Genomic DNA, 26,684 nt, shown 5'->3' with positions numbered 1-26,684 from the left:
TCTTCTCCGTAACATCGGGAAAATCATTCCTGCTGTTGGGGAATTTATCATTTTAAGTAAAACAGGGACTTGAAGGCATTACTGAAATATAGGGGAAAAGGCGACTCAATAAAAAATAGTAACACTGGATAAATGTATGAATAACAATGCTGAAAATAACAATAGAATTCAGGAGGCATAGTAATATACTTAGGCAAATAAGGGTTCTGTGAATATAATGAGTTACAAACAGATTAATCTCAGCTATAAGATAAGAAGCTTCTGTGATTCTTGCTGTTGTTATTATAGATTAAGCTGGGCTGTAAGGGATCATGCTATAGAAAACTTGAAAAGCACAACCCAAAGCAAGATTCCTGTCTCCTGCTTCACTGGCTTAGGGGTGTTTGTGGGGACAGATGAGAGACCATCATTTCCTGCTGGTCCCCTCACAGGCCAGAGTGGGGGGTGATCTCTGACTTTTTTTAATGTTTTATTTTTGAGAGAGAGAGAGAGAGAGCGAGAGAGCGCGCACGCGCATGTGCACGCACACTAGTGGGGGAGGGGCAGAGAGAGGGAGAATCCCAAGCAGAGCCAGACGCAGAGCCCGATCCAGGGTTCAGTCCCGCAAACTGTGAGATCATGAGGGGAGCTGAAATCAACCATCTGAGCCACCCAGGTGCCGCCCCTGATCTCTGACTTTTGCATGTTGGTTTCAGGAAAAGGGACTCTGGTTGAGCCTCCCTAGGAAGATGTTTGTAAGGAACGAGGGTGACGGGGTCTGACAGATGTCTCTTGGGAGAAAGGATGAAGGGAACAGCATTCAGTGTTATAGTGTTAAGGATCAAGTTACAGAGTAAGATTTTTTTTAAGATTAGAAATACTATAAAAAAGAAGAAAGGAAGCTACTTCGAAATGATAAAGAGTAGATAAGGTATATTCATTTGATGGCAAGTCCTTTTAAAAAAATTAATTGTAAAACCTACATAATGTAACATGTACCATCTTAACCATTTTTTAAATGCACAGTTCAGTGTTAAGTACATCAGCATTGTACTGCACCCATTGACACTGTCCATCCACAGAGCCCTCCATCTTGTAGAACTGAAACTCCAGGTCCATGAAATATGAGCTTCCCAGTCCTCTCTGCCCCCGGCCCCTGACAATCACCCTTCTTTCTGTCTAGAAAGTCCTTTTAAATTTTTTAATGTTTTTTTATTTCTGAGAGAGAGAGAGGGAAAGAGAGACAGCATGAGCAGGGGAGGGTCAGAGAGAGAGGGAGATACAGAACCTGAAACAGGCTCCAGGCTCTGAGCTAGCTGTCAGCACAGAGTCTGATGCAGGGCTTGAACCCATGAACCGTAAGATCATGACCTGAGCCAAAGTCGGATGCTTAACCAACTGAGCCACCCAGGCGCCCCTGGAAAGTCCTTTTTAAATGGACTATTCATAATCATTATCGTGCTGCTCTTTCAGGGAGCCTAAAGTCCTTCTGAAACTTTTACCCTTTGAAGAGAAAAGGGTCATCCTTCCAGAGTCCTCTGGTTTAGAAAAACACTGGCTAGAGAGCAAATGGGAAACTGAGTCATGCCTCAGAGCAGAGAATAGGTTAAGCTTACAGGCAGGTACCACCTCTCTGATAGGAAGTACTTAGTTTGGATCCACAGCTGTTACCCTCCCTCGCTCCCGCCCATAGCTCCCATAACACCCACTACCATCTTGACTACGTGCCTTCCCTGGATGACATAAATGCATGTGCTCCCTGGAGGAAGGAGAATAGGTGGCCTCCTTGACATCACCTCTTCTTGCATACATGAGAGAGGTCACCTGAATGAGTGCATCCCAATAGTGTCCAAGGCACAGTGTGCCCCCCAGAAATGATCATTTCCCGTGTGTGCCATGATATGATAAAGGGCTGTTGAGGTATGAATCTTCCCATCCCATAAGACAAAACACTCAGAACACAAACATCTCTGGGGGAGGGAGACCAGTGCAATAAAGGATTGCTTAGAGCCTCAACTCCTGCAGAGCAAGGACCATATATGCCTTGCTTACTTTCTGCACTCAGAAATAGTCAGTGCTCACCCCTGCAAATCAGGGCTGGCGTCCACACCCCCACCCCTTCTCTCTGTGTTATTCTTCAGCTTCCTCCTTCCTTTGCTCTCCTTTATGTTGTTTCATTATCTATGTGACTGGTTTGATGCAGATTCCCAACAGCTGTTCATCAAAACATCTTGTATTTCTACCTCTGTCCTCAAAACACTGTCATGTCACTGTCTGTATTACAATTTAATTATGTGTCAAGGAAGGAGAGAGCTGAGAAGAACTCACTTTCCAGTGGAACAAGGGGATAATAATATCTCTGAGGCATGCAGGGATCCTGTGACTAAAGCCATAGCAATGCACACCATAGCAAGGAAAAAAATCTCCTCTAACAAGAGAGATGAGGATCATCATGGATCCAGTCCTCTGAAGCATCTTATCTCAGCTTCCTCATTGGAAATTTGTACATAGTAAATATTTCCCCAACAGAATAGGTACCAACCATTGATAAACATTGGTAAAGTGAACAAATGGATGAATGCAAACATATATTTGGCTAGATCTTAGATCTTCAAACAAATTGCTTTCGGGATGGCTATAGGTATGAAAGGAAATCCAGTGATGAGCAGAATGGTTAATAATCCACAAGACATATGCATTAAAGTCCAGATTCTCAGCACATTAAGCCTGGTTACTCTGACTAATATTCGAGTTCTCAGAGCACATACAGATATACAGCATTGGTTACCTATTCCACTAAACCAACACTCCAAAAGATCTTCATTAATCTCAGTAAATGAACAACTCCTAAGAGCCACTTGGATAATGGTGAACTGTAATAATTTATACATCCATGGGTGCTTGTCACATTAACATTTGTCTCTTGCCTCCCTCTTGAGGGTAGAAAAACTCAGCTATACCCTGTATATTGAGCTCTCCTATAGAAACACATGTCATATCTCAACTACAATGATCATAACCACGTAGCTTGCCATGAATCTCTGTTGAATGAATGAATGAATGAATGAATGAGTGGGTCAACAAGAGCATCTGTCAGAACTCATAGGGAAGGAAATGATACAATCTGTGGTTCTAACATGAGTTGAGGCCAGTCAATTGCTCTGGGAACTCCACAGAGTGGTGCCCTCTAAATCTTCTGGGTGCTGCTAGCCCACCCCATTCAGGAGCTTCCTTCCAATAACCATGACTACAGTATGCTCCTGGCAGGGCCCCAGGGGCTCCAGTGTTTGGCCCCAAGAGTAACTCCCCTGGCAGTGCCAGAACAGCCCAGCCTCGCGGAAGGGCCCAGCTGGACCATAAATTGTACAGACAGAGATAAAGACACACATGTTCTCTTGGCTCAAAGACGTCAGCGTGGCACATTACCCTCCCCTCTTCCAGGCCAGCATGGGAACCCACATGGCTTCCTCTTTCCTCCACTTTTCCTCCACTCCCCACTCTATCCCTTTCTCCTCTTTCCCCATCTGCTGCACGAGCCATAAGGCTCCTATAATTCCTGGTCACTGGAGCTGCATATCATTCCAGAGCTGGTACAGCAGGCTGTTTGTTGGGATGACCTTGAAATGACCCTCTCTCTGGATCCGAGTCTCTGCGCTGGTTTAGACAGACAGACAGCTGTGGGCAGATGAAAAGCTTTCAAGTTGAAGTCAGCGGATCCTGATCCAGACACTGCTGCTCGCTACCTGGGCAAGTTGTTTGATCTCTCTGAGCCTTGAAAAATAATGCAAACCTCATAGGATGGTTGTAAGCACCAAATGAGATATCTCACAGCTTTAATTACACTTAGCATTTCTAGCATGCCTTGAAAGGTTCAAAGTATATTTACACCTTTGGATCACCTAAGGGGAGGAAAATGGGTATTTTAACTCAATTTTTAAGGAAAAAAATTTTTTAAATACCCCCAATTTAAAAACATTATGTGACTTGACCAACTCAATAATGGAGAAGGCAAGACTAAGACCCAGGTTATCAGGTTCCCACTCCAGGGCTAACTCCACCTCTCTCTCTGTAAAAGCAAGTCCTGTGGCTACAGTTTTTGTGGTAGGCCTGTTTTCCTAACACGATGGAAAGGCCACAGAACAATCAGGAAACCTTTGTTTTCACCTTTGCAGCCGCTAGATTTCAACCTGTTGGACTCCATGAAAGGACAAGCCATCCTTCATTTATATTTTGTGTCTCAGCTTCCCTCTGTCTGCCCACCAGAGCCCCTCTCATACCAAAAATGGTCAGGATTATGGAAAGCACTGGTCAAAGTCCTTTGAGATACTTAGAGATTAATTCTGGATAAGTCTCTCTCTCTCTCTCTCTCTCTCTCACACACACACACACACACACACACACACACACACACACACACACACTTTCCTAGAAACTGAGACCAGTCTAAGCTCCTGAAGGACATGCCTTTGCAAAGGCTCAGGTACATACTATTGATGAACTGTCTATTATTCAAAGCCTTGAATGAAAAGGTGAGGCATTTTTGATGGGCTATCAGTAGGTGGTGAAATTTGCTCAGCAGCAAGAAGATGACATTAAGTAAAGGGTCAGAGAGAAATAAACTATATTCTTCTGTTGACCTTGGCAAAAATGATAAAATATGAATATCATGGATGTTACCACATTTTCTTTTTTTTTTTCTGATCATCACTTGGGACAATTAGCTAATACAAACCAGAGCAATAGAAAAACTCTCGCTTTTTCACCAGCCCTTTGACCCCTCCCCCATGGCATGACCTGGGACAGGCAGCATCCAGGCCCTCGCAGCTGAGGCCCCTCCCCACAAAGGAGAAACAGAAGGCAAAGTCAGATCTTTCTTCTCTAGCCCAGAAAGGTTGCCAGGAAGAGCTTAAGGGCCAAAGTGGGGTTGGAAGCTGAGATGCATCTCCATGACAACCACCGAGGCCCAAGGCCAATTTCATCACCTGGAAACTAAATAAGACACGGATAGACGGAGGGAGTATTTGTTGGGGAGTTTGGATTCTCCTAAGGTAAGCCTGTTTGTCTGTGGGTATGTGTGTTTGTGGATGAGTGTCTGAGGAGAGTGGGTGAAGGGGAAGAAAAAAAATTGGGAGACTGGGAAATGACAAAATCAATGCCAGCTCAGTCAAGAGACTTTGCTGCCCCAGAAAGAGCCATCCAAGATGGCCAAGAAGGAGATGGGGCGGTCACAGAAGGAAAGGCAGGCTGAAGGTCCAGTGCTGAGCTGGCTGCCCAGGAGGACAGGCAGTTGTGTGCTCCTAGAAGAGTCTGCAAACCACACCTGAGGTCTGGAGGGAAGGCAGTCAATGATCACACAGATAGAGGCAGAGCCCGGACCTCACCCCAGGCTTCTAACCCTCAGGCCAGAGCTCTCCCCGTTTCTTCAGTTGGCTTCACTTTCTCCTTCTCCCCTTTCACAGCCTGTCCAGGCAGCCTTTGCTCTTCAGAGGCACTTCAGTGCTACCGGCATGTTCATTTTAACCAGATTTCCCCTGCAAGGAGGCACGGACAGGGGACAGTCGCACACCATGATTTGGGTACCTTCCCAGGCACAGCTCTTCTGGGACAGACATGGGAGAACCATGAAAGGGAAGGAGGTACAAATTTCACTTGCCTCACAGTTCTTCCTTAGGTTGGTGCTGGAGGAGTGGTTTATGGGACAGGAAGTGTCAGACACACACCTGCCCACTGGTCAGCTGGAAAGGCGGGGGTGGAGGGGCCAGATTGTCCAGGTTCTGGCCCTACCACTTGCTAACTATATAACCTTGGACACATAACCTCTTTGCCTCAGTTCCCTAATCGCTAATACAAAGGTAATAACATTACCCACGTAGACCAGTGCTGCTGGAGCTCCTATAGCCTTGAGAGAAGTCCAGCCTGAGGACACAGCAGACAAACCCCAGCATGTGAGCAAGTGGATGGGAGACTGCCCATCTCTCCTTCTCATTCCAAACCTAATCTCTTCTGCTTCAGCATTTCCCAGATATTTTCCCATCATGACACACACAGTAAAGTCATATATATTTCTAGTGTGTGCCCAGGTAAACTGGAGGGTTGCTCGCAAAGGCAGGGGGATGGCCCCAGGGGCTCTGGCTGCCCAGGCACCTCCTGGTGGCTCCTAGGGCTGTGTGGATCAATAGACACACTGCAACCAGGGAAGGGGGGGGGCCAAGAAAGCACAACTCCCAAACAAGAGTAAGAGTGGTTAGGGAGACCCCAAACTCTGGGGCCAGGGAAATTCTGGGCACTTATCATTTAAGATTATTTGCATCAAACCCTTCCAGACAAGGGAGATAGGATTACCCTTGTGAGCTCAGGCCTAGGGGACCCACCTGCAGTCTTGGGGGTAGAGGCAACCCCCTTACATTTCCTAGTCACCGTGCTATGGAAGGAAGGTGTAACGGATGATGCTTTCCCCTGTACACACTCCAGTCTGCTCATCTGTAAAACGAGGGTAGCTAGCCAGGTTTCCAACCCGGAGAGATCTGCTGAGGACAACGATGGCCGTGGTGAGCCATCTATTAAAGGACCAAACATTTGAGCTTTTCTTGAAAGATTTTTTCCCCCCAAAATAAAAGCTATTTAGCTCTTTTTCTCCCTCTCTCTTAACGGCACCTTTCAACCCGGGAGCTGCCAAAGAAGTTCTGAGTCGGGGCTATGTATAGAAAGCACATCACTCACTACTAAAATAGAGATTGTACAACTCCCCCACACCATTTCGGGAGAGCAGGGGGAGCAACCAGGTCCAGCCCCAATGGGGGAGGGGGAGAGAGGTCAGCGAACCACTCCCCCGTGTGCAGAGGGGGTCTCACAGGGCACGCGCCGAGGGTGGGCACTGCCAGGAACTGTAGTACTTTTGTGATGGAAGGAATTCCCTCAGGGCATCTCATTCATGCTCCCGGATGCAGTTCATCATACTTGGAAAGACCTTTGGGGACAGGAAATTTGATAAATTCCCATTCCAATGCTTCACAACCCTGACAGCGAAGGAGCTCTTCCTAATAACTAGGCTACAGGCTGCTTCCCACAGTTTAAATGCATTTTTCCTTCTGATGTCCTTAGTCGAGCTGGGGAACAGCTGGTCACCCCACATAATAACCCCTCTTATATTGAATATGGTTATTATGTCACTCCTAGCCCTTTGCTTCTCCTAGTTAAACACACACACACACACACACACACACACACCCCTCCAGTTTCTTTAAAGTGTCAAATGCCTTTTTTCTTTGTCCCAACTCATTCCAATCCATCATCATCTTCCTTTTCTTTTTAAAGTTTCAGTCTTTCACCTGACCTTGTTGTAAAATTGGTGGAGTACATATAAATATCATTCCTTCTGTACCAGCATCAAAATGGAGGTTGAAGTATCAGCAGTGGGGGAGGGGAAGGACCTTGTGCTGTGGGCCTACCCCCTGCAAGCTGGCTGCTTCCTCTAGATTCTCTCCATCTTCACATCACATATGTAGAAGCTAAGGTTCAGAGAAATTAAGTCACTTGTTCAAGATTATCTGGTTAATAATCACCATAGCTCAGATCTGAAGTGGTCACTCACTGCTGATTAGCTCACAGACCTGTTCAGACCTATTCGCTGGGATGGCTATGAAGAAAGACAGACAATAACAAGTGTTGGCGAGGATGTGGGAAAATTGCAATTCTCACACGTTGTCAGTGGGAATGTCAATGAGGCAGCCATTTTGGAAGATGGTGTGGTAGTTTCTTAAAGGGTTAAATATAGATTTAGGGTAACATCCTCAAATTTCATGTCTGGCTATATACCCAAGAGAAATGAAAACATATGTTGATGTAAAAACTTGTACACAAACGTTGAGAGCAGCATTATTCATAATAGCCAAAAAATGAAAACATCCCAAAAGACCATCACATGAGAGCTGGATAAATAAAATGTGCTATATTCATATAAAGAAATATTACTCAGCCATAAAAAAAAAAAAAGAATGAAGTGTGGACATATACTGCCACATGTTTGAACCTTGAAAACACTATGCTGAGTGAAAGAAGCCAATCACAAGGGACCACATGGTGTATGATTCCGTTTTTATGAAATATCTGGAACAGGCAAATCTATAGAGATGGAAGGTCCATTGGTGGTTTTCTAGGGATGGGAGGCATGGGGGCTGGGGAGGCTGGTAGCTAAGGGTTAGGGCATTTCTTCATGGTGTAATGAAAATGTTGCAAAATTGATTGTGGTGATGGTCGCACATCTCTGTAATTATGCTAAAAGCCACTGAAATGTATTCTTTACATGGGTGAACTGTGTAAAATGTGAATTATAGCTCATTAAGCCTGTTTAAAAAAGAAAGAGTGTGCTAAATCCTTGAACTCTGCTTAATAAATGTATGGGAATCCTTTACTCTCTTGAGAATTAGACCAAGGTTCCATAAAACAGGTCCTTGGATCAATTTCTGGACCGAGTTCTTAAGACTTGCCCATAGTTGGCCATTGGGAGGGAGGACCTGAGGCCCAGGAAGAAGGGAGGTGTATATGATATGTGTCTGGAGGAGTCCCACATCCATCTCCCCCAATGCCAATGGAAGGCAGCAAAGCAAACAGCAGGGGCTGTACAGGCATGAAGTGAGGCAAGCATAGGACCAAGGACGTAGAGTCCCAGCCACTTGCCACGAACCCCCTTCCCTCAGGTGGCAGAAGCCATGGTCTTTTCAGCCAGAAGCTCTGAAGAGAAAGGAGTGTCCATCTCCCTTTCACTCCTGTCTCGCTCTGTCACTCCTCAGAGCTCCAGAGAAAGAGAAAGAGGAGGCAAAAAAAGAAGGGAAGAAAAGAGCATGCCGAGACCAGTTGGAAAATAAAAGGGGGCCAATTCCCTCTTATTAAGCCTGTTATTAGGCTGTGAATCAAATTAAACCACAGGGCTTTCCACTTACAGAGTGCTATTTTAAGGCTTATTAGACTGTATTAGGATTGGCATACATTCCCACTGACATAGTACTGGCCTTTAATTGGATTTGAGGGTGAGGAGGCTGCTTTCAGCTGCATAGGCCCCTGCATGGGAGACTTGGCGCTCTCCTCCCGGCTTTCCCGCTTCCCCTGCTGGCGGCCCTCTGAGAGCCAAGCGGGGCCTGTGACCCATTCAGATCCCAAACACAGCTGTCCTCCTCCTCTTGCTCCTGTTTCTCCTCCTCCTTTGATAACCTGCCCAGAGGCCCAGCGGGCCCCTCCCGCAAACAGGAGCACCCATCACTGACAGATGCCATCTCTCTCGTTCTCAGAGCTGCGGGCACCCCCAAAGCTGGGCCACAGACGTCTGTCTGATGCAGGAGATGAGTCCCAGAGAGAGAGAGAGAGAGAGAGAGAGAGAGAAACAGAGAGAGAGAGAGAAAGAAACAGAGAGAGAGAGAGAGAGGCAGCTTCAACTTTTCTGGTTCCAGGCAGCTGTGGACCTAAAGGCCGAGCCACAGTGGAATATGGGGTTTTTCATATAGAGCTGAAGAAGAGGGGGATTTGATGGCCTTGGCCTTCGAATCTCGTCCCCTTGCCTACCCCAAACACACTTGCTAGACTTTGGGAAATAACTCCCCCTGGTCTCAGTCCCTGTCTGCACCTCAGGGGCAGGTGGTTGAGTCTGAGGTGGAAGAAAGGTGGAAAGGAGTCCACACACGGCATGGGGAGATGAGCATTCACGAATGTTCACTGAGCAGGTAGTGGGTTCCAAACACCCAGAACGGTGCTCTACAGGAACTTCCTTCTTTTATCCTTTGCAATTTCTGGTGAGGAGTAGGAATACAAAGCAGTAAGTCCCATGGTCAAGCCTATGGCTTCTGGGGTCAGACGGACCCATGCCTACCACCAGGCCATGTGATCAACTTCTTGGAACTCCTTTGTTCCAAATGGCAACACCCCTTTCTTCCACTTCCAGGGTTGACTTGAGAATTGAGAGAATGCAGGTAACTGTGAGTGTATGTCTTAATAACATTAGTGCCTCTCCTTTGCTTGAACGATTTCAACTATTTCTTCCAAAAGGCATCATAACAGTAACAGACCTCACCAGTCAAGTACATTACAAAATAATGTTGGGAAGAGAAATGTCTTAGTACACAGACAAGTATGTATGAAATACCACTTCCCAAAATATTGCTCAAACATGAAAAAAAATCCAAAATTCCTTAAGATTTTCCACTAATATATGTGAACATCGCCTGCTCCCACTTGCCAAGATGTTTCTTGGCTTTCCTTTGATGTCTTCAATTTCCACACTTGTTTTTAGCTCTTCTGCCAAAGCCATGTGCTTGTTTATTTTTACTACATTTTTATGACGTTTCTGCTATAGCAATAAGTTTTGCATTATTAGTTTTATCAAATAACAGAATGTCTGGTTGGCTGGCAGAGATTTATTGGCTGGGATTTTATGGCTCCATCACAGAATACTTTTCATGATTACTTTCTAAGTTGTTCTTAGATCCACTCTTAAATATGTGTTTATGCCCTTATTAACTCACATTTAAAGGCTAATTGTTATAGTATAAACTTAGCATCAGTGTGATGCCAATTGCTATAATCTTATCATTATTACTTAATTACAGGTGTGTGCACTTGGCTCTATGTAACGGATGTATGTCGGAAAAGTTACTTGTCAGTCTAATATCTACAAACGGAATCTCTTTCCGTTCACTAGGTATTCACTAGGAAGCTTCCCTCCCATACATATTGTCACACCTTAAAATATCTGTTTGGCAAGGGCAGTGTATTTGGGATACTGAATTTCCTGAAACTGAAGGGAAACCTTATTACAAAACAAAGAAATAGACGAGCATGATCTCAGCTCTGCAATTTGTAGCTTCCTCCACCGTTCTTACTTGAACCAATATGTCTATGAATGACTTGGCTCTATTGGAGAAGCAGAGAAAGCATGTGTTTTGCACCCCGCCCCATTAATCAAGGGGAGAAACTGAGGCAGAGAGGCAGAGAGTATCTTGGTTGGCCTTGTGGTTGGGTACCTGCTGCTCTGCTCTCTGCAGGGAAGGCCCTCTTACTTGGGCATTCACCAGGACTGCTGAGCATCTTGGGAGCTTTGCATCTCCTTGGTGTCTGTGCTCTTTTCAGGTCAGATCTGTCTCCCTCATGGAGCCTGAGCCCCGGGGGTTTTCTCTTCCCCAACCCCAACACATGTCCTCATTGCTCACTGACCCCCAGAGAGATCCACATCAGTAGGAATGGGGACCTCCTGGAATGTTCCCCCAAGGGAACATCAAAGGAGAACTGTCCTGCTGGGATTGGATTAATGGCATCTGAATCATTACAGCCAGAACTGTGCACGCTTGCAAGCTAGGGGCACCGGCAGAATGTGTGTGTGTGTGTGTGTGTGTGTGTGTGTGTGCATGCACGTGCATACGATGAGTCCATGCATAGCAAGGGGTTTAAGTCACGAATGAGCTTGAATCCACAAACATGTATTGTATCATTGTGGACTCATGGACTTCATAATTAAAGCAGGACGAGTTTTTATTTGAAACCCACTGGGATCTAAAATCATTTTAGGGCTCAGTTATCTAGAGTTGAAGTGCTTTATATTCACATTTTACTGTTCTGCCACTACAGCTTTGCTTTTCCCATCAGGGAATAGAATATTCAGATGGTGGAAGGTGGTAGCTAGAGTCTTTAATAAAAATAACGCTTATCAGAATACACTGTCAGCATTGTTTAGCACTAACGTGTGTAGGTTATGGATGTAGGGACAGGCTGCTTAGTGCACGGCTCTGTGGGTGTGTTTGTTTGTATACTTATGTGTGTGTCCCTAGCATACCCCTTCTCTGCAGATGGCTTTAATTAATCTGGGCAAGGAAAGCTATTGGAGAGGGATTCTTTGCCTTCAAAAGGGAAGAAGTTCTAGCTCCTCCCTTTGCTTAGCAACCAGCACGTACAGATGCGGCAAACGCAGGGAACTACAGAAGTGGTCTGAAGCCCCACAAAGGCCTCCCGGGAGGCAACTTGCTGACAGCCCCAGGAAAGCGTGGAGAAGGCACCCGAGTTCCTTGTCAACACTGGCACGGTTCTAGGATGGTTCTCTGAGTGCCTTTGAAACAATGATTGCAAAAGATGAGGCAAATGCATGCCTTCTCTACTGGACATAGTATGGGGGTAGTCCAGGACCCTCCTTTGCAGGACCCCCCCACCCATGACCATTAAAGGAAGGTCTTGGTGGCAGGCAGGACCCAGTGTCCTCGCTTTGGAGGCAGACAGAGCCAGATGCTCCCGCTTCTTGCTTCTGATCATAAGAGCCTTGGGCTGGTCAATGAAGTCTTGTTTCCAAGACTTTGGAGCTCCAGTAGTGACACACATGGAAGAATGGTTAGAAACTGTTCAGGATGGACATAGTGAGTCACAGTGGAGACCGCATGTCCTGCAGACTGTTCTTACTAAAAGATGGCCATCACATTTCCACCGCCAGGGTGCCTGATTCCTGTACTTCGTCCAAGACTGTTCCTCCAGCTACTCATCAATTCTGGGAGGCCCTGATATCCTTCCCCATAAATTCTCCTTTTGATTAAGATAACCCGAGTCAGTCTCTGTTAGTTGCAACTGAAACATCCTAACTGATAAATCCCCAAGACAGCTGACGTCAGATTTCATTACCGGCTATGAGCAAGAAATGCACCCAATCGTCTCCATTTCCATATAACATTCAGATAAATGAGACCATCAAGTGCTTGGCAGACTCTTTCATTCATTCATCCATTCAATTAGCGCTAACTAGGTGCCTGGCACTGTTCTAGGTACAAGAGATACAGCGACAAATAAGAGAACATCAATGTTTTCATGATGTTTATGTCCTGGTTGAGAATAGGAGAGACAAACAATCACAAACAGGCAGATAAATAACTCCTGTGTCACGTGTTCGTAAGTGCTGTGAAGAAGAAAGGAACCCAGGAAAGAGGAACAGAGAGTGCTGGGGATAGGGTGTGGTGGCTTTATAAAGTGGGGCTACAGAAGGCTTCTCTGATGAAGTGGCTTTGGGACTTGCAGGGAGGAAGGGAGCTGGTTGGGCAGACATGGGGGAGAGAGAGTCCCTAGAACAGGGAACCAAAGATGCAGGGACCCTGTGGGAGCCTGAGGTGTGCTGAAGAAATAGCCAGGAAGCCATGCTGGAGACTACAGACCAGGGGGGAACATGGTAGGAGGTGAGCTTGGAGAGAGCAGGAAGTTGCTGGGGGAAGGACCTCCAGGTGTAGGAAACCTGGGTTTTACACGAAGCAAGTTGGGAAGCCACTGGAAGATGCCGATCGCTAGAGCAACACGATCCCACTGATGTTTTAAAGGGTATCCTCTAGTTGCTGTACTGAGAATAGACTTTGGGGTGGGGTAGGAGAATAAGCAAGGAAACCAGTGAGGAGGCCACAGGCCTAGGTGATGGGGTTGCTCTTAACTTAGCTGGAGGAGACTGGAGGAGGGTGGGGTTTTACAGAGAAATCAAAGGTGTGATGTTAAGCATGTTAAGTCTGAAATTATTAGACTTCCAAGCAGAGATGCTGAACAAGCATATGGGTGTAAGTGTGGAATTCAAGGAAAAGATATGAGTGGAGATGTGATTTGGGGAACCACCGATGTCTACATGGTGTTTGAAGACAAGGAAGTAAATGAGCCCTACTAGGTAGTGAGATAGAGAAAAGAAGAGATCCAAGGATAAGGAGCCTGGCACTCTAGCAGAGAGGTCTAAGAAGGAGCAACCAGGTAGAGAGAGAGGGAAGGAGGAGGAGAGGGAGAGGGAGAGAGAGGAAGGGAGAGGAGAGGAAAAGGGGGAAGGAGAGGGGAAAGTGAGAGAGAACAAGGGGAAAGAGAAAGAGAGAGAGACTCCTTGAGGCCAAGAAAGAAAAGTGTCTGAAGAAAGAGGGGGTAAGATTTCAAATAAGCAACTAAACTTACACCCCAAGAAACTAGAAAAGGGAACAAACCAAGCCCAAAGTTAGCAGAAGGAAGGAAATAATAAAAATTAGAGCAGAAATAAACACAAAATAGAGAATAGGAAAAAAAATCAATGAAACTAAGAAATAATTTTTTAAATGATCAACAAAATTGGCAAACCCTTAGCTTGACTAAGAAAAAAACCTCAACTAAATAAAATAAGAAATGAAAGAGGAGACATTACAACTGATGTCACAGAAATACATAGGATCATAAGAGACTACTATGAACGATTGTACATCAACAAATTGGATAACCTAGAAGAAAAAGATAAATTCCTAGAAACATAGAACTTACTATGACTCAATCATGAAGACAGAAAATCTGAAAAGACCTAGAACTAGTGTGGAGATTGAATCAGTCATCAAAAACCTCCCAATAAAGAAAAGCGCAGGAGCAGATGGCTTCACCAGAGAATTCTACTAAACATTTAAAGAAGAATTAATGCCAACCCTTCTCTATATTCTTCCAAACTATTGAAGAGGAGGGAACACTTCCAAACTCTTTTTATGAAGCCAGCATTACTCTGATACCAAAGCCAGACAAAGACATAATAAGCAAATGAGGGACCAACATCTTTGGGTGAGTAAAGATGCAAAAAGCCTCAAAAAAAAAAAATTACTAGCAAACTGAATTCAACAGCACATTAAAAAGATTATGCACCATGACCAAGTGGGATTTAGTTTATGGGATACAAGAATGGTTCAACATATAAAAATTAATAACTGCGATATATCACATTAGTGGAATTAAGGTTAAGAATCTCATAATCATTGCAATAGATGCAGAAAGAGCATTTGGCAAAATTCAATGCCCTGTCATGATAAAAACACTCAACACACAAGGGATAGAAGGAAACTATCTCAACATAATAAAGGCTGATATATGACAAAGCCACCACTCACATCATACTCAATTGGAAAAAATGGAAAGCTTTTCTTCTAAGATCAAGAATGAGGCAAGAATGCCTACTCTCACCACTTCTATTCAACACAGTACTAGAAGTCCCGGCTAGATCAACTCAGCAAGAAAAAGAAATAAAAGCACTCAAGTTAGAAAGGAAGAAATAAAACTATCTCTATTTACAGATGACATGATTCTTTTTAATGTAGAAAAACTCTGAAGACTCCACAAAAAAGGTTAGAACTAATAAATGAATTTAGCAAAGTTGCAGAATCAACAACAAATCAACATACAAAATTCAGTTGCATTTCTATACACAACAGCAAACTATCTGGAAAAAAAAAAAAAGGAAAACAATCCCACTTATAATAACATCAAAAAGAATAAAATACTTAGGAATAAACTTAGCCAAAGAGGCAAAAGGAGTGTGTGTGCGTGCGTGTGTGTGTGTGTGTGTGTTATGTACACAGATGCATGGTAAGGGCATTATGCTAAGTGAAAGAAGTCAGAGAAAGACAAATATTATACAATCTCACTGATGTGAAATCTAAAGAAAAACAAGCTCATAGATACAGAGAAGAGAGGCAGGTGTAGAATGGGTGAAGAGAGACAAATGGTACAAACTTCCAGGTGAAAATAAAAGTCATGGGATGTAAGTTACAACATGGCAAGTAAAAAATATTCATTGCATATTTGAAATTTGCTAATAGATTAAATCTTAAAAGACCTCATCACAAGGGAAAAAATGCTGTATCTATATTTGGTGATGAAAGATAACCAGACCTTTCATCATGGTGATTATTTCATATTATATACAAATTTGAGCCATTATTTTTTTAAGTTTATTTATTTTGAGAGAGAGTGAGCAAGCAGGAGAGGGGCAGAGAGAGAGAGGGAGAGAAAGAGAATCCCAAGCAGGCTCTGCATTGTCAGCATAAGTCCTGCATGGGGCTAGAACTCACGAACCATGAGATCATGGCCTGAGCCGAAACCAAGAGTTGGTTGCTTAACCAACTGAGCCACTCAGGCTTCCCATGAACCGTTATTTTGCATACCTGAAAATAATGTAATGCTGTATGTCAATTATAACTCAATAAAAAGTGCTTCAATACAGGCCAAAAAAGAAAAGGTGGGATTTACATAATATGGAATATTATTCAGCTTTTTTTTTTTTTTAAAGAAGGAAATCCTGTCATATGCTTTAACATGGGTGAACCCTAAGGACATTATGCTAAGTGAAATAAACCAGCCATAGGACAGAGAGTGCATAATTCTTCTTATACGAGGTATGCAAAGTAAAAGCAAAAAGTAGAAGGGTGGTCACCATAGGTCAGGAGCCAGAGGAAAGTTGCAGGGGGTGGTAGCTGGTCAATGCACATTGAGGTTCCAGTCATGCAAGATGAAAATGCTCTAGAAGTCTGCTGTATGACATTGTGCGCCTAGTTACCAACACTGTACTGCACCCTTATAAATTTGTTAATAGGGTAGATTTCATGTTATATGTTTTTTTACCACAATAAAAAAACAAAATTAAATTTTAAAAGGAGGGGGTACTCCTCTTGTTAAGTGGTAGAGTAGTAGAGAGGTAGACTGGGGTACTGACAAATGATCCCAGCACAACAGCAGACAATGGACACAGGGTTTGCAGGGAGGAGTGGGGAGAGGTCCAGAGATAGGAGAGCCAGAAGAAAGTTATTTGACGTCCCTTATTCATGTGCACTAACAGAATCAAGACTTCCAGTTCTCAAAAGCCACTTTACAAAAGGAACATACTTTACTAATAGTGGGGGAAGATATTTTGAGCTGGATCTTCTTAGAAGCTCTACCTGATGGATAGGTGTCTCATTTTCCTTCCCAACTGTGCCTCCCAAAGGGCTGGTTTCTCTCTCCCAGTACTCAAGTGTGAATGCTGGAAGCTTAGACTCGGCTGTTTGTATAAATCGTGAAGTTGGGTTTATGACAATTTAATCAGCAGCATTAATAATGTCACCTAAGCTTAATGATACCAATTATAACCATGGTAAACATTGCTGAGCAGCTTATAAACAGTGATATTAAAGATGAACTTCCTGCATTCGGTCAATGCTGTTTTTAAAAAACAAAAGTAGAAGGGTTCATGTTTTACATAGTCTCATATTCTCACTCCTACTATGAACCAAGAACACGACATAAGGGCAAACCCTTGCAAGGGAGTAGCCCTGTTCTTTTCTTTATCACCCGTAGCTGTTTTGGCTGCTTTGCAAACACAGATCTAAGTCTACTGCTGCCCGAGACCATAGCGGAAGTAAGACCCAGGCGAGGGCATTATAGAAGTGATCACCCAGGAACAAAGACTGGATAATTATTCTGGCCCAGGAAATATTGGTTCTACATCCTGAGAAGTCCAGAGGCAAGCAAAGAGGATTTTTAAAGGTCAAACAGAACCTTTCAAAGCTCTAACTCAAACAAAACATCAGGGGCAGGATTGAATTAGAACTGCTTATCTCTATGTGGGGCTCTCATAGGAATGATGGTGGCCAACTTTTTTTTTTTTTTTTCTAACACATGTCAGAGAATCAAAAGTGCTCCATGAGGGATTCACATTAGAGAATAAAGAAGACAGGAGCGTGGGAAAAGATTGCCGAGAAGAGTTGGTGAATCCACCTGTTTCCGAGGATGCTCACCCAATAGGCATCATCCTTGCTTATGAGAGATGTAGTGTCCATATGGACAGGGATGGCAGGGAAGGGATTTTTGGTTACCTAGAAGCCTCAAAATTTACTTTTTTCTGGAGACACCTCCATCTAAAACCAGAACTCCCTAGCCTGTGTTTAATGCCACCTCAGGGAATGACGATTTCTGCAGAAGACACACAGGTCAACAGAGGAGGCTGTTTGTGAGATGGATGTGCCCAGCTGTTGGCATGCCTGTGACCCATCACAGTGTGCTGAGTGCAAAGTCCTGTGCTCTGCCTGTCTCCTGTCCTCCCTCTTTGCTTCACCTCCCTTCTCACCTTTGTAATCCTCTTCACAAAGGGCTTCTTTCACCTTCCCCTGGTGGTCAGGAGTGTATGACTCAAGCAAAGTGGCCCTTATGCAGGGTCCCAGCCCAGTGGGAGTGACCCCAGGGCCACTGTGTCAAATAGCTCTTGAGGACACAATTCTTTCCTTCTCTGTAAATAATGTCCCCTTGGAGTTGTGCAGTAGCCTGGCCCAGAGTCCACGTCCAGTTCGGAGCCTTAAGATACCAAGGCTCCAAACTACCTGCCTTTTGGTGTGTTGTCTCTTCACCCAGGTTACCAGGAAACCTTCAACATTTCATCTTAGGCACGTGGGAGGATCAGCCAGAGCTTCTGACATTTCATCTCATCTCAGGCATGTGGGGGGCCCAGAACGTTTCCCAAGAAATAATTAAGGGCTTCATATCTCCCTGGGCATTCAATTCATAGAGAGCCAGCCTTCTCTTTGCCTCTACACAAACCTTCTCAGCCTGAGATCCCCCATGACAGCAGATTCTTCAGGGGGAGTTTACCACAGTGTTTGGAAATTGCATTGTGTATTTTTATAGATTTGCGCATAGGCCTGGTGGTCTTGGAACTCTGCAGGCAACTCTAATAAATAAATAACACTGTTTGGCTGAGCGCTGGGCAGAGTTATGTACAGACTTTTCTTAGGCCTGAGTCAGAGAAAGGAATTACAGAGAAATCCACACCAGAGAGCAGGACACAGAGCCCTCCACAGAGAGGGAAGGACAGCCACCTCAGTGGAGATGACGATTTATGACCAAGATTCAAATCCCATTGCTACCACGAACTTGTGTTTTAGATTCCAAAATAAAGTCTTTCTGCATCTACATGGCATCAACCATCTGGAAGGGGATTGAGAGGTTTATTTAATTATCCATATATTTTGAAATATGGGAATCCTTTCTTTTTTTCCATTTCCAATTTAACCCAGATGTTTGTCATCTGTAGAAATTATCTGCNGGGGGGGGGCGGTGGGGGGGGCAGGATTCGAGCTCAATTATCTAACAGGGATGCCCTTTATATTAACAAGTGACCCTGAAGCCCCAGCCACCACGCGCTCGGAAGAACACATCTTTCCCATACAACGAGACAGCAGTGGGGTCTCTAAATATAGTAGCAACTGGTCAAATAATTTGGGGGAGAGTTGGTGGAGAAAACTAAGCAAGGGAATGATTGTGTTTTATTAAATTCTCTGGAAGCAATTAGCCTTACAGGATCTTCAGGTGTGCTGACTTCAGAGTCCAGGCCATTATTTCCTCACAGCTAATTTCTTAACACATGGGTTCATACAACAACTATGAGCTTGATGCCTACTATATGACTGGAGCTCTGGTAGGTGCTAGAGATAAGTGGTGAAAACATACTTTTCTTCTTTTTTTAAAAATGTTTATTTACTTTCTTAATTAAAAAAAATTATGCTTATTTATTTGAGGAGGGGAGGGGCAAAGAGAGAAGGAGACACAGAATCTGAAGCAGGCTCCAGGCTCTGAACTGTCAGCACAGAGCCCAACATGGGGCTTGAACCCACAACCTCTGAGATCATGACCTGAGCCTAAGTCGGATGCCCAACTGACTGAGCCACCCAGGTGCCCCATAATGTTTATTTATTTTTGAGAGAGAGAGAGAGAGAAAATGAGAGTTGGGGGTGTAGAGAGAGAAGGGACAGAGGATCTGAAGTAGGGTCCATGCTGACAGCGGAGATCCTGATGGGGGGCTCAAACCCACAAACTGTGAAATCACAACCTGAGCTGAAGTTGGATGCTTAACCGCTTAACAGACTGAGATACCCAGGTGCCCCCCCCCCTTTTTTTTACTTTTACAAATGAGTAATTACAATTGTGTAAATTCTGTGATGTCAAGCTGAAAGAAACCAGGACTTCAAATGAGCTTGGGTGGGCATGTTCTTATCGGTACACCTGGGTGGCATTGCTCAGGGACAGAGCAGGCGAGCTAAGGCTTGAAGAGTGACATGGAAGAGGGGCCGAACAAGGCATGGCCTGGAGTAGCCAGGATCTTGCTGGCCACACAAGTGGCATTTGGTTTGACCATGAATGCAGTAAGAATCCACAGAAAGGTTTAGGATCAGAGAGAGGAAGAAACATCAGAATCATAAGGTCTGGACTCTAGACCCAGCTCAACAGCTTAACCAGTCAGGTGGCCCTAAGAAAGCCACTGGGCCTCCCCAATTTCTGTCCTCTCATTTATGAAAGACTAACACAAATAGATTCAATCTTGAGGCTGGAGGGCACTCCAGATGTTGTTGTTGTTGTTGTTGTTGTTGTTGAATCCAGCTCCCTCCTAGTTCTGAAGGAAAAAATCAAGTCTTCTAATCCCCATTCTGTCTGCTTTGACTGAAGCAGTGATCAAAAGAAATAATGCATGCAAATACATTTTGTAAAATAAAGGATTATATATACCTAAGATGATATTATGACTATCAGTGTGATTATTTCTGACTTCTTCCATCCTGGCCACAGACTCACACATCTCAGTGTCCCTAAGTACCAAGACCAGAGAGAAAAATGGAGCCATGCCTGCATATACATATGTATGTATATACATCTGTGTCTGTGTCTCTTTATCTCATTATCTAGAGCTGGAGAGAAAAGAGGAAAGAGAGTTGGAAGACTGGCTGCAGCTCTACGGCATTATTTACAGGGAGGGGGCACTCCTGGAAAAAGAAAAAACAATTGCTGCATCCCCTTGGGAGCAGTGACCTAATCAAGATGTATAATTATCTGCCTTATCTAAATGAAAGCATCATTTGAGAAACAGTAATGGGCCTCGGTGTGGCTTCAATTGCTATATAGTTCTCAATTGCTATGGAGTTCTCATTTGCCATGGAGTTCAGCAGCTGAAGGGTAATTATAATGTTTAACAAATATATTCCCTTTAGGGACCTGATGTTAAAGACACAAGATCTCTTCTCTCATCCTGCCAAATTACAGCTCTCAGGACCATTGCTATCTACCTCCCCAAATCATGAGTGCCTTTTCCTCTTTAGCTTCCCTTTCTGCTGGTCGGCTGCTCAGACCACATGGTTTCAGAGGGCATGGGAGAAATCAAGGTCAGGACCTCAAGGTGCACCTGCAGCTCATCTATAAATATATATGAGCCTTCCTGCTATCCCTCAGACCTTCCTAATGAACTCCAAGAAGGCTTGGGAGAATATGCTCTGTCTGCCAGGTCCCAGGCGATGCCAAGGTAAAACACTGTGCCGATGAAAACAGAGGTGAAAGGTAAAAGACTGTGCAGATCATTTTTAGGGTGAATCCCTAAAAGAGATCAGTGATACTCAGTTACTTCTCAGGACTATGAGACTAAAAAGTGGTGGTGCAGGGAGAGGGAATCCTGATTTTTTTCGTTCTTTCATAGGAACACTGAATACTCTTGACAGGCTTAGCAATGGCTCTCAGAATTAAATGATGCCTCTCGCAACCAAAAAATAAAAATATAAAAATGACTAGCTTTGGAAGAGGAAAGCCAAACCTGCATAAAAGTATTGCAGAGTGGCCAGTGCCTCAGTCCACACTGTGGCTTAGCACACGGCATGAGGTATGCTAGAAGAGGGAGATGGTGGGCGTTGCTCCCAATGTTCTGCTGACTTTGGCATGCACAGCCCTGTACACCCGTCCTTGTGTAGCGCCTCCCCCTCTAAGTCAGTCTGCTGAGTGTGTACTGCTTGAGGACAGGAGCCACACCTACCATATTTACCTTGTACCCCCCCATGGCTGGCCCTCATCCTAACTGTGCATTGTTGCTCATTAAGTGTTTGCAAAACAAATGCTAAATGGGGCAAAGAGGTGAGTAAATGTATTACTGTGAGCTGCCTGATGGCCTGTTCCGGGAACTGGCCTTTATATGGATGGTCACCGATGCCATCCCCTACCCCACAGAGTCAGCCATAATGAGCCCCAGCGGGGCGTGTTGCTGCTATACTTTAGAGATGAACTCAAAGGGTACCTTCCAGGGAGAGGAGGGAGGACCTGGGAGAAAGAGAAGTGTTCCAAGCAGGTGTAAGGCAGAGATGGCAACCATGTGGGCCATTCGCTGTGCCATCCAATGATGGAAGGCCCCCGTGGGCCCTTGATGCCTGGTGTGGGCACTCACTGGCTCGAGCACAGAAACCCATTCATGTGCCCACCTTAGATGCCTTGTGAGCTCACAGTAAATGATGGATGGATTGATTTGTGTATTGGGCCTTTTATTTATTTTGTCCAAAGTGACGGATGAATTTAGTAGAGAGGGGAGGAGAGAAGGGGCTTGGGTTTGGAGAACAGTCTGTCAGCTGCAGAGTGGCTGAGCCAGCTTCCAGTTATTAGCTCTGAAAATAAAATTTCTCTCCAGTCCTTACTCCTTTGTTGGGAGAATATTTTTTCCAACCACATTAATAAAAACCAATAATAACAAATGTGGCGAGTGGGACAGGAGCAGGAGGCGTTAGGGTAGGAAAAGTGAATGCAGCAAGGACTTCGTTTTACAGAATCAGTTCTGTGCCCCCTGAGCACTTTGATTAAAGCCATGGGACGTAAATCAAAGCTATTGAAAGGAAAAATAAAAAGATGTCTGAGAACAATTTGGTTTGCTGGAGTTTTCCCTCCTGTATTCCATTATCATGGGGAGGGTGTAAAAAAAAAAAAAAAAGAATCCTATTTGGACCTCTTTTGATCTTTCAAAGTAAAGAAGAACATTAGAGAAAGAAAAAGAAGAAAGGGAAATTGACACCAATCTTGTTTCCTTTCTTTTCTTCACTTGTGTCAATAACTCAACTGGAAATGAAGTAGGGTCTGAGCACCTATTGAGTCCAGGCTTCTCACAAATAGAAACCAGGAGCTTGTAACAAAAGGGAGTTCAAAAGGCCAGTAGGTCACCAAGGACCCTCTCTCAGTCACAGATCCTGTCCCCTCCCTTGGTCCCCACGTAAAGCATGAGACAGAGGTCTTGGTTGCATGGTCAAGTCAGACCACGGTGGGAGGGATAGGTGATTGAGAGGACTTCAATTCGTAGTTCCATCTTGAATGGATTCTCTGCAGAGCCACCCGCAGGAAGGGATGCTCCCTATGATGTAGGGCTGCTACGCTGATCTTGAAGAGGTGGCTGGAGGCAGTATTCAAATAAGACAAGGCTGCAAGCACTTGACTCATTTCTGGGCTGGGAACCTGTATAACTAGCATTCCTGTTCTCTGCAGAAAGCTCCTGCCCTTCTATACCAATCTCTTGCATCTTCAAAACTTCCTACAGGAATGGGGCACCTAGACTAAGAAATGAATACAAACACTAGAAGTTCAGGGATGAGAAGTAAGCTGCCACCTGCCTGCATAACTCTGACTGATTGGTAGTAACTGCCTGGAGGGCTATGTTAAGAGTGATTCTGAGGTCCAATGTGAATTTCATCTAAAAAAGTGTGGTGATCTATTAACTGATATAAATAGGGGTGGAAGAAAGCACGGGTACCACATGCCATGGATATGCCATCCCTAGTACATTGACAAGAGCACCAGATGTGGAGTCAAAGGCCCATGATCCATGACCTTAGGAAAGACAATTTTCTGAGCCACAGGTGCCCTATCATTAGAAATAATACGAATGGCATGAAAATTGACATTTGTATATTGACTTTGCAATTTGTGAAACATGTTCAAGTATGTTATTTCTTTTTTATTATGGTAAATTATATAGCATAAAATTGACCGTTTTAACAAATTTGCAAGTGTACAGTTCAATGGCATTAAGTGCACTCACACTGCTCTGCAGTCCTCACCACCATCCCTCTCCAGAACATTTTCATCCTTCCAATCTGAGACTCCGTACACAGTAAGCACTAACGCCCCATTCTCCCCACCCTCCTGCCACCATTCTACTTTCTGTCCATAAGAATCTGACTACTCTGGGTATCTTATAAAAGTGGAACCACACAATATTTGTCCTTCTGTGTCTAGCTTATTTCACTGAATATAATATCCCCAAGGTTCATCCATGTTGTAGCAGGTATCAAAAATTCCTTCCTTTTAAAGGCTGAATACTACTCCATTATCTGTATACAGCATAGTTTGTTTATCCATTCAGCTGTTAATGGACACTTGGGTTGTTTCCACCTTTTGGACATTGTGAATAATGCTTCTATGAGCACAGGTGTACAAATGATCTGTTTAAGTCTCTGCCTGCAATTCTTTTGGGTATATACCCAGAAGTAGAATTGCTGGATCATATGGTAGTTCTGTATTAATCTTTTGAGGAACCACCGTACTGTCACTATCTCTTCTAACATTTCAATACTTCATGGAATGCTTTATGGAGAGGTTGAAAGATCACAAGGAAACAAAGGCTGATGAAACTCCAGCTGAAGCTGGCCAGGTATGGCCCAGGCCTGGCCAAGAGCATGTGACAAACTCCCTTCCCTTGCTGCTGCTGCCCAGGCTGTGGTTGGCAGGCTGTCCTGCTCCAGCAGAGTGCCAGGAAGGAGAAACAACAGCTTGATCCCATCCGCCCTGCCACCCGCTGGTATGTGGAGGGCATGTGGTCCCTGAGCCAGGACCAGTGCACTAGTGGGAAAGAACATTCCACTCGTTGGCAATAATGTTTCCCTTGGCAGGGGGGAATGCTCAGATACTGCCTCTTGGAACAGAGACCCAGGCATGGGAAGGGTAAAGGGGAGGGAAGGTTGGGGAAGGATGGGCAGCCATGGTGGGAGGAAGCCATTAGCATTTTTGTTGCGACATATTTATGTTCAGATCTTGTCATGTGGAGCAAATAACAGGATATTCTGATACAGATACTCAGCTTTCAAATAATGGGCTAAAAAGAAAGAAATGCTACTGCCTTTCTTTGTTCCACAAAGGCCTTGCAGCTGGCGAGATCAGAGCCAGCCCGCCAGAGTACAAAGCTTTGGAGTTCTTGTCCCCCTGTGACGGGGCAGCGATTTAATGCCAGCTCATAGCCATTAAGAGGCTGAGCTTCCTGGACACGTCCCATCCCAGAGTGCCACTGGCATCTGGGAGTGATGATTAGCTTGAGGGTCTCTTTCCATCTTCATAAAGTTGTCTAGAAGTCACTGGACTTAACAGGGCCCACTAAGGGTTATTTAGTCCACACTCCTGCCTAGAAGAGACCTTAGCAAAATCATCACAAACCGTAGGAATTTTTCACACTACCAAAAATTCCCATTCTGTGGTCTTGCTCTGGGGATGTGGAGAAAGGTGGTTTCTTTCCTCGCTGTCTTCATAGTTAAACGCTGTGGTTAAGCAGGCAGTCTCTGGGATTTGACAAACTCAGGTTGACTCTCAGGACTGACATTTACTAGTTTGTAAATTTAGGGAGTTACGACAATTACTACATTGCCTAATCCTCACATTCCTCATCTGTAAACCGGAGAGAAATAAGAATGCCAGTCTTATCTCATTGAGCGATAGATATGAGGTGCCTGGCAGACAAGAGCACAATGTAAGCGATAAATGATATATCTTTCCCGGTGGAGCCACCGCCTTGGGGAACATACCCAGAACCCCTTTCGATGGACACCCACCTATGTGGCTATCCTTCCTCACACACGCCCTTTGGGGGCTCAGTTTCATCACTCAAATGAAGGTCTGCATAAATTAATTTCTTTTTTTTTATTTTANTTCCTCCGTCAAGTTCCTCCTAATCCTCCTATACGTGCAAACATATGATAATTTCTAGAATGCTCCATAGTTTCATGGATCCGCAATTCTGGGATTACAGCTGATGGGATACGAGTACCAGGAAGGGAAAGATGAGCATTCCCATGAGGCAGAGGGTAAAAATGGAGCCCAAAGATAGGGCTGTTGACATCCAGGCTGTAGAGGAGAAAGAGATTCAGAGGGAAGGGACAGGCAGCAGCAGCAAGGAAATATTTCTTCTGCCAAGTCCTCTTAAATAGAAACCTGTATCACTAAGGCGATTGTCGAAACTCTATTCCTTTGAGAACTTAAAAACTGAGTTAGCAGAGCACACTGCAAGGAAGAAAGCTGGTGTCCTGCTGCCTCTCTCTCATATCACTAATCACAGGAGGGAGCTTCCTTCAGCTTCCCAGTCCCCTGGGTGCCTCCCTACCTCTCAGGGAGCTTGGTGACTCCTGAAGAGGAACAGCTCCATTAGTTAGAAGCCGTGAACCTGTCTCAGAGATGACTGTCTGGTTACGGGGAGCTTCACACTGAGAGAATTTGGAAGAAATCTGTAATCCAAGGATGAACCCAGAGGAAATGGTGAGTCTGACCCCTTGCTCATTGTGCTCAGAGCCCTATAAGATACGGCTCAGTACCTGGAGGAGTCCTCACTTCTTTTCTCACTTTCTGGACTAAGAAGGCCAGTGTTTTAGGATAATAGGCCCTATGCTTTCTAGGCCTCAGGGTTTCCTACCTTCTCAAAGAGACAGAATTAAAAAAGAAGTAATCTCTTTCTCTCCATCCAACCTCCAGCTTTCTAGGACATCAGGAGCCACCATTTGGGAAGTAGATGGATGGCTGGTATTCCAGAAAAGAGATTCCAACAAAGGGCCACTTACATTCACCTTGGAAAAATTTACTGGATAACAGTTGAGACTAGTTGACTGGATATGGAGATGAGAGCTTTAAATAAGCCAAGGAAGAGACAGCGAAACTTACCTAGAAATGCAACCCTTGCTAAATGTGGCACTCTGCCTGTGGATATAGAGCAAGTCAGTAACTCCGTTGGCTGTGTGTAGGGCTGGAGACATACAGGTGTGGCGAGGGGCAGGGGCCAGGCCCTGGAGACTGCACAGACTCCCTTGCCTGGGACCAGACATTGCACAGGAAGCCAGGCTGGTGGTTCTGCACAGACCATGATCAAA

General features: G+C 44.6%; 1 protein-coding gene across 4 annotated transcripts in view; it reads right to left on the bottom strand.

The window, feature by feature from the left end:
- The window catches only part of PLXNA4 (plexin A4), a 365,933-nt gene that overhangs the window by 205,098 nt on the left and 134,151 nt on the right, over positions 1 to 26,684 (bottom strand). Inside the window, exon 3 of one of the 4 annotated variants that reach the window (XM_077770660.1) lies at positions 23,719 to 23,735. The exons of 2 other annotated variants lie outside the window; for them this stretch is intronic. In XM_077770660.1, the coding sequence (XP_077626786.1) occupies positions 23,719 to 23,735 (17 nt within the window). Of the gene's footprint in view, positions 1 to 22,652; positions 22,691 to 23,718; positions 23,736 to 26,684 lie in introns of all 4 variants that reach the window. One more of the 4 variants, XM_077770659.1, reaches the window with a different exon arrangement.

Source organism: Crocuta crocuta, unplaced genomic scaffold (genome assembly GCF_008692635.1).
Source record: "Crocuta crocuta isolate KB4526 unplaced genomic scaffold, BGI_CrCroc_1.0 scaffold266, whole genome shotgun sequence".
In the NCBI taxonomy this organism is placed as follows: Eukaryota; Metazoa; Chordata; class Mammalia; order Carnivora; family Hyaenidae; genus Crocuta; species Crocuta crocuta.
This window is presented reverse-complemented; position numbering and strand designations above follow the sequence as displayed.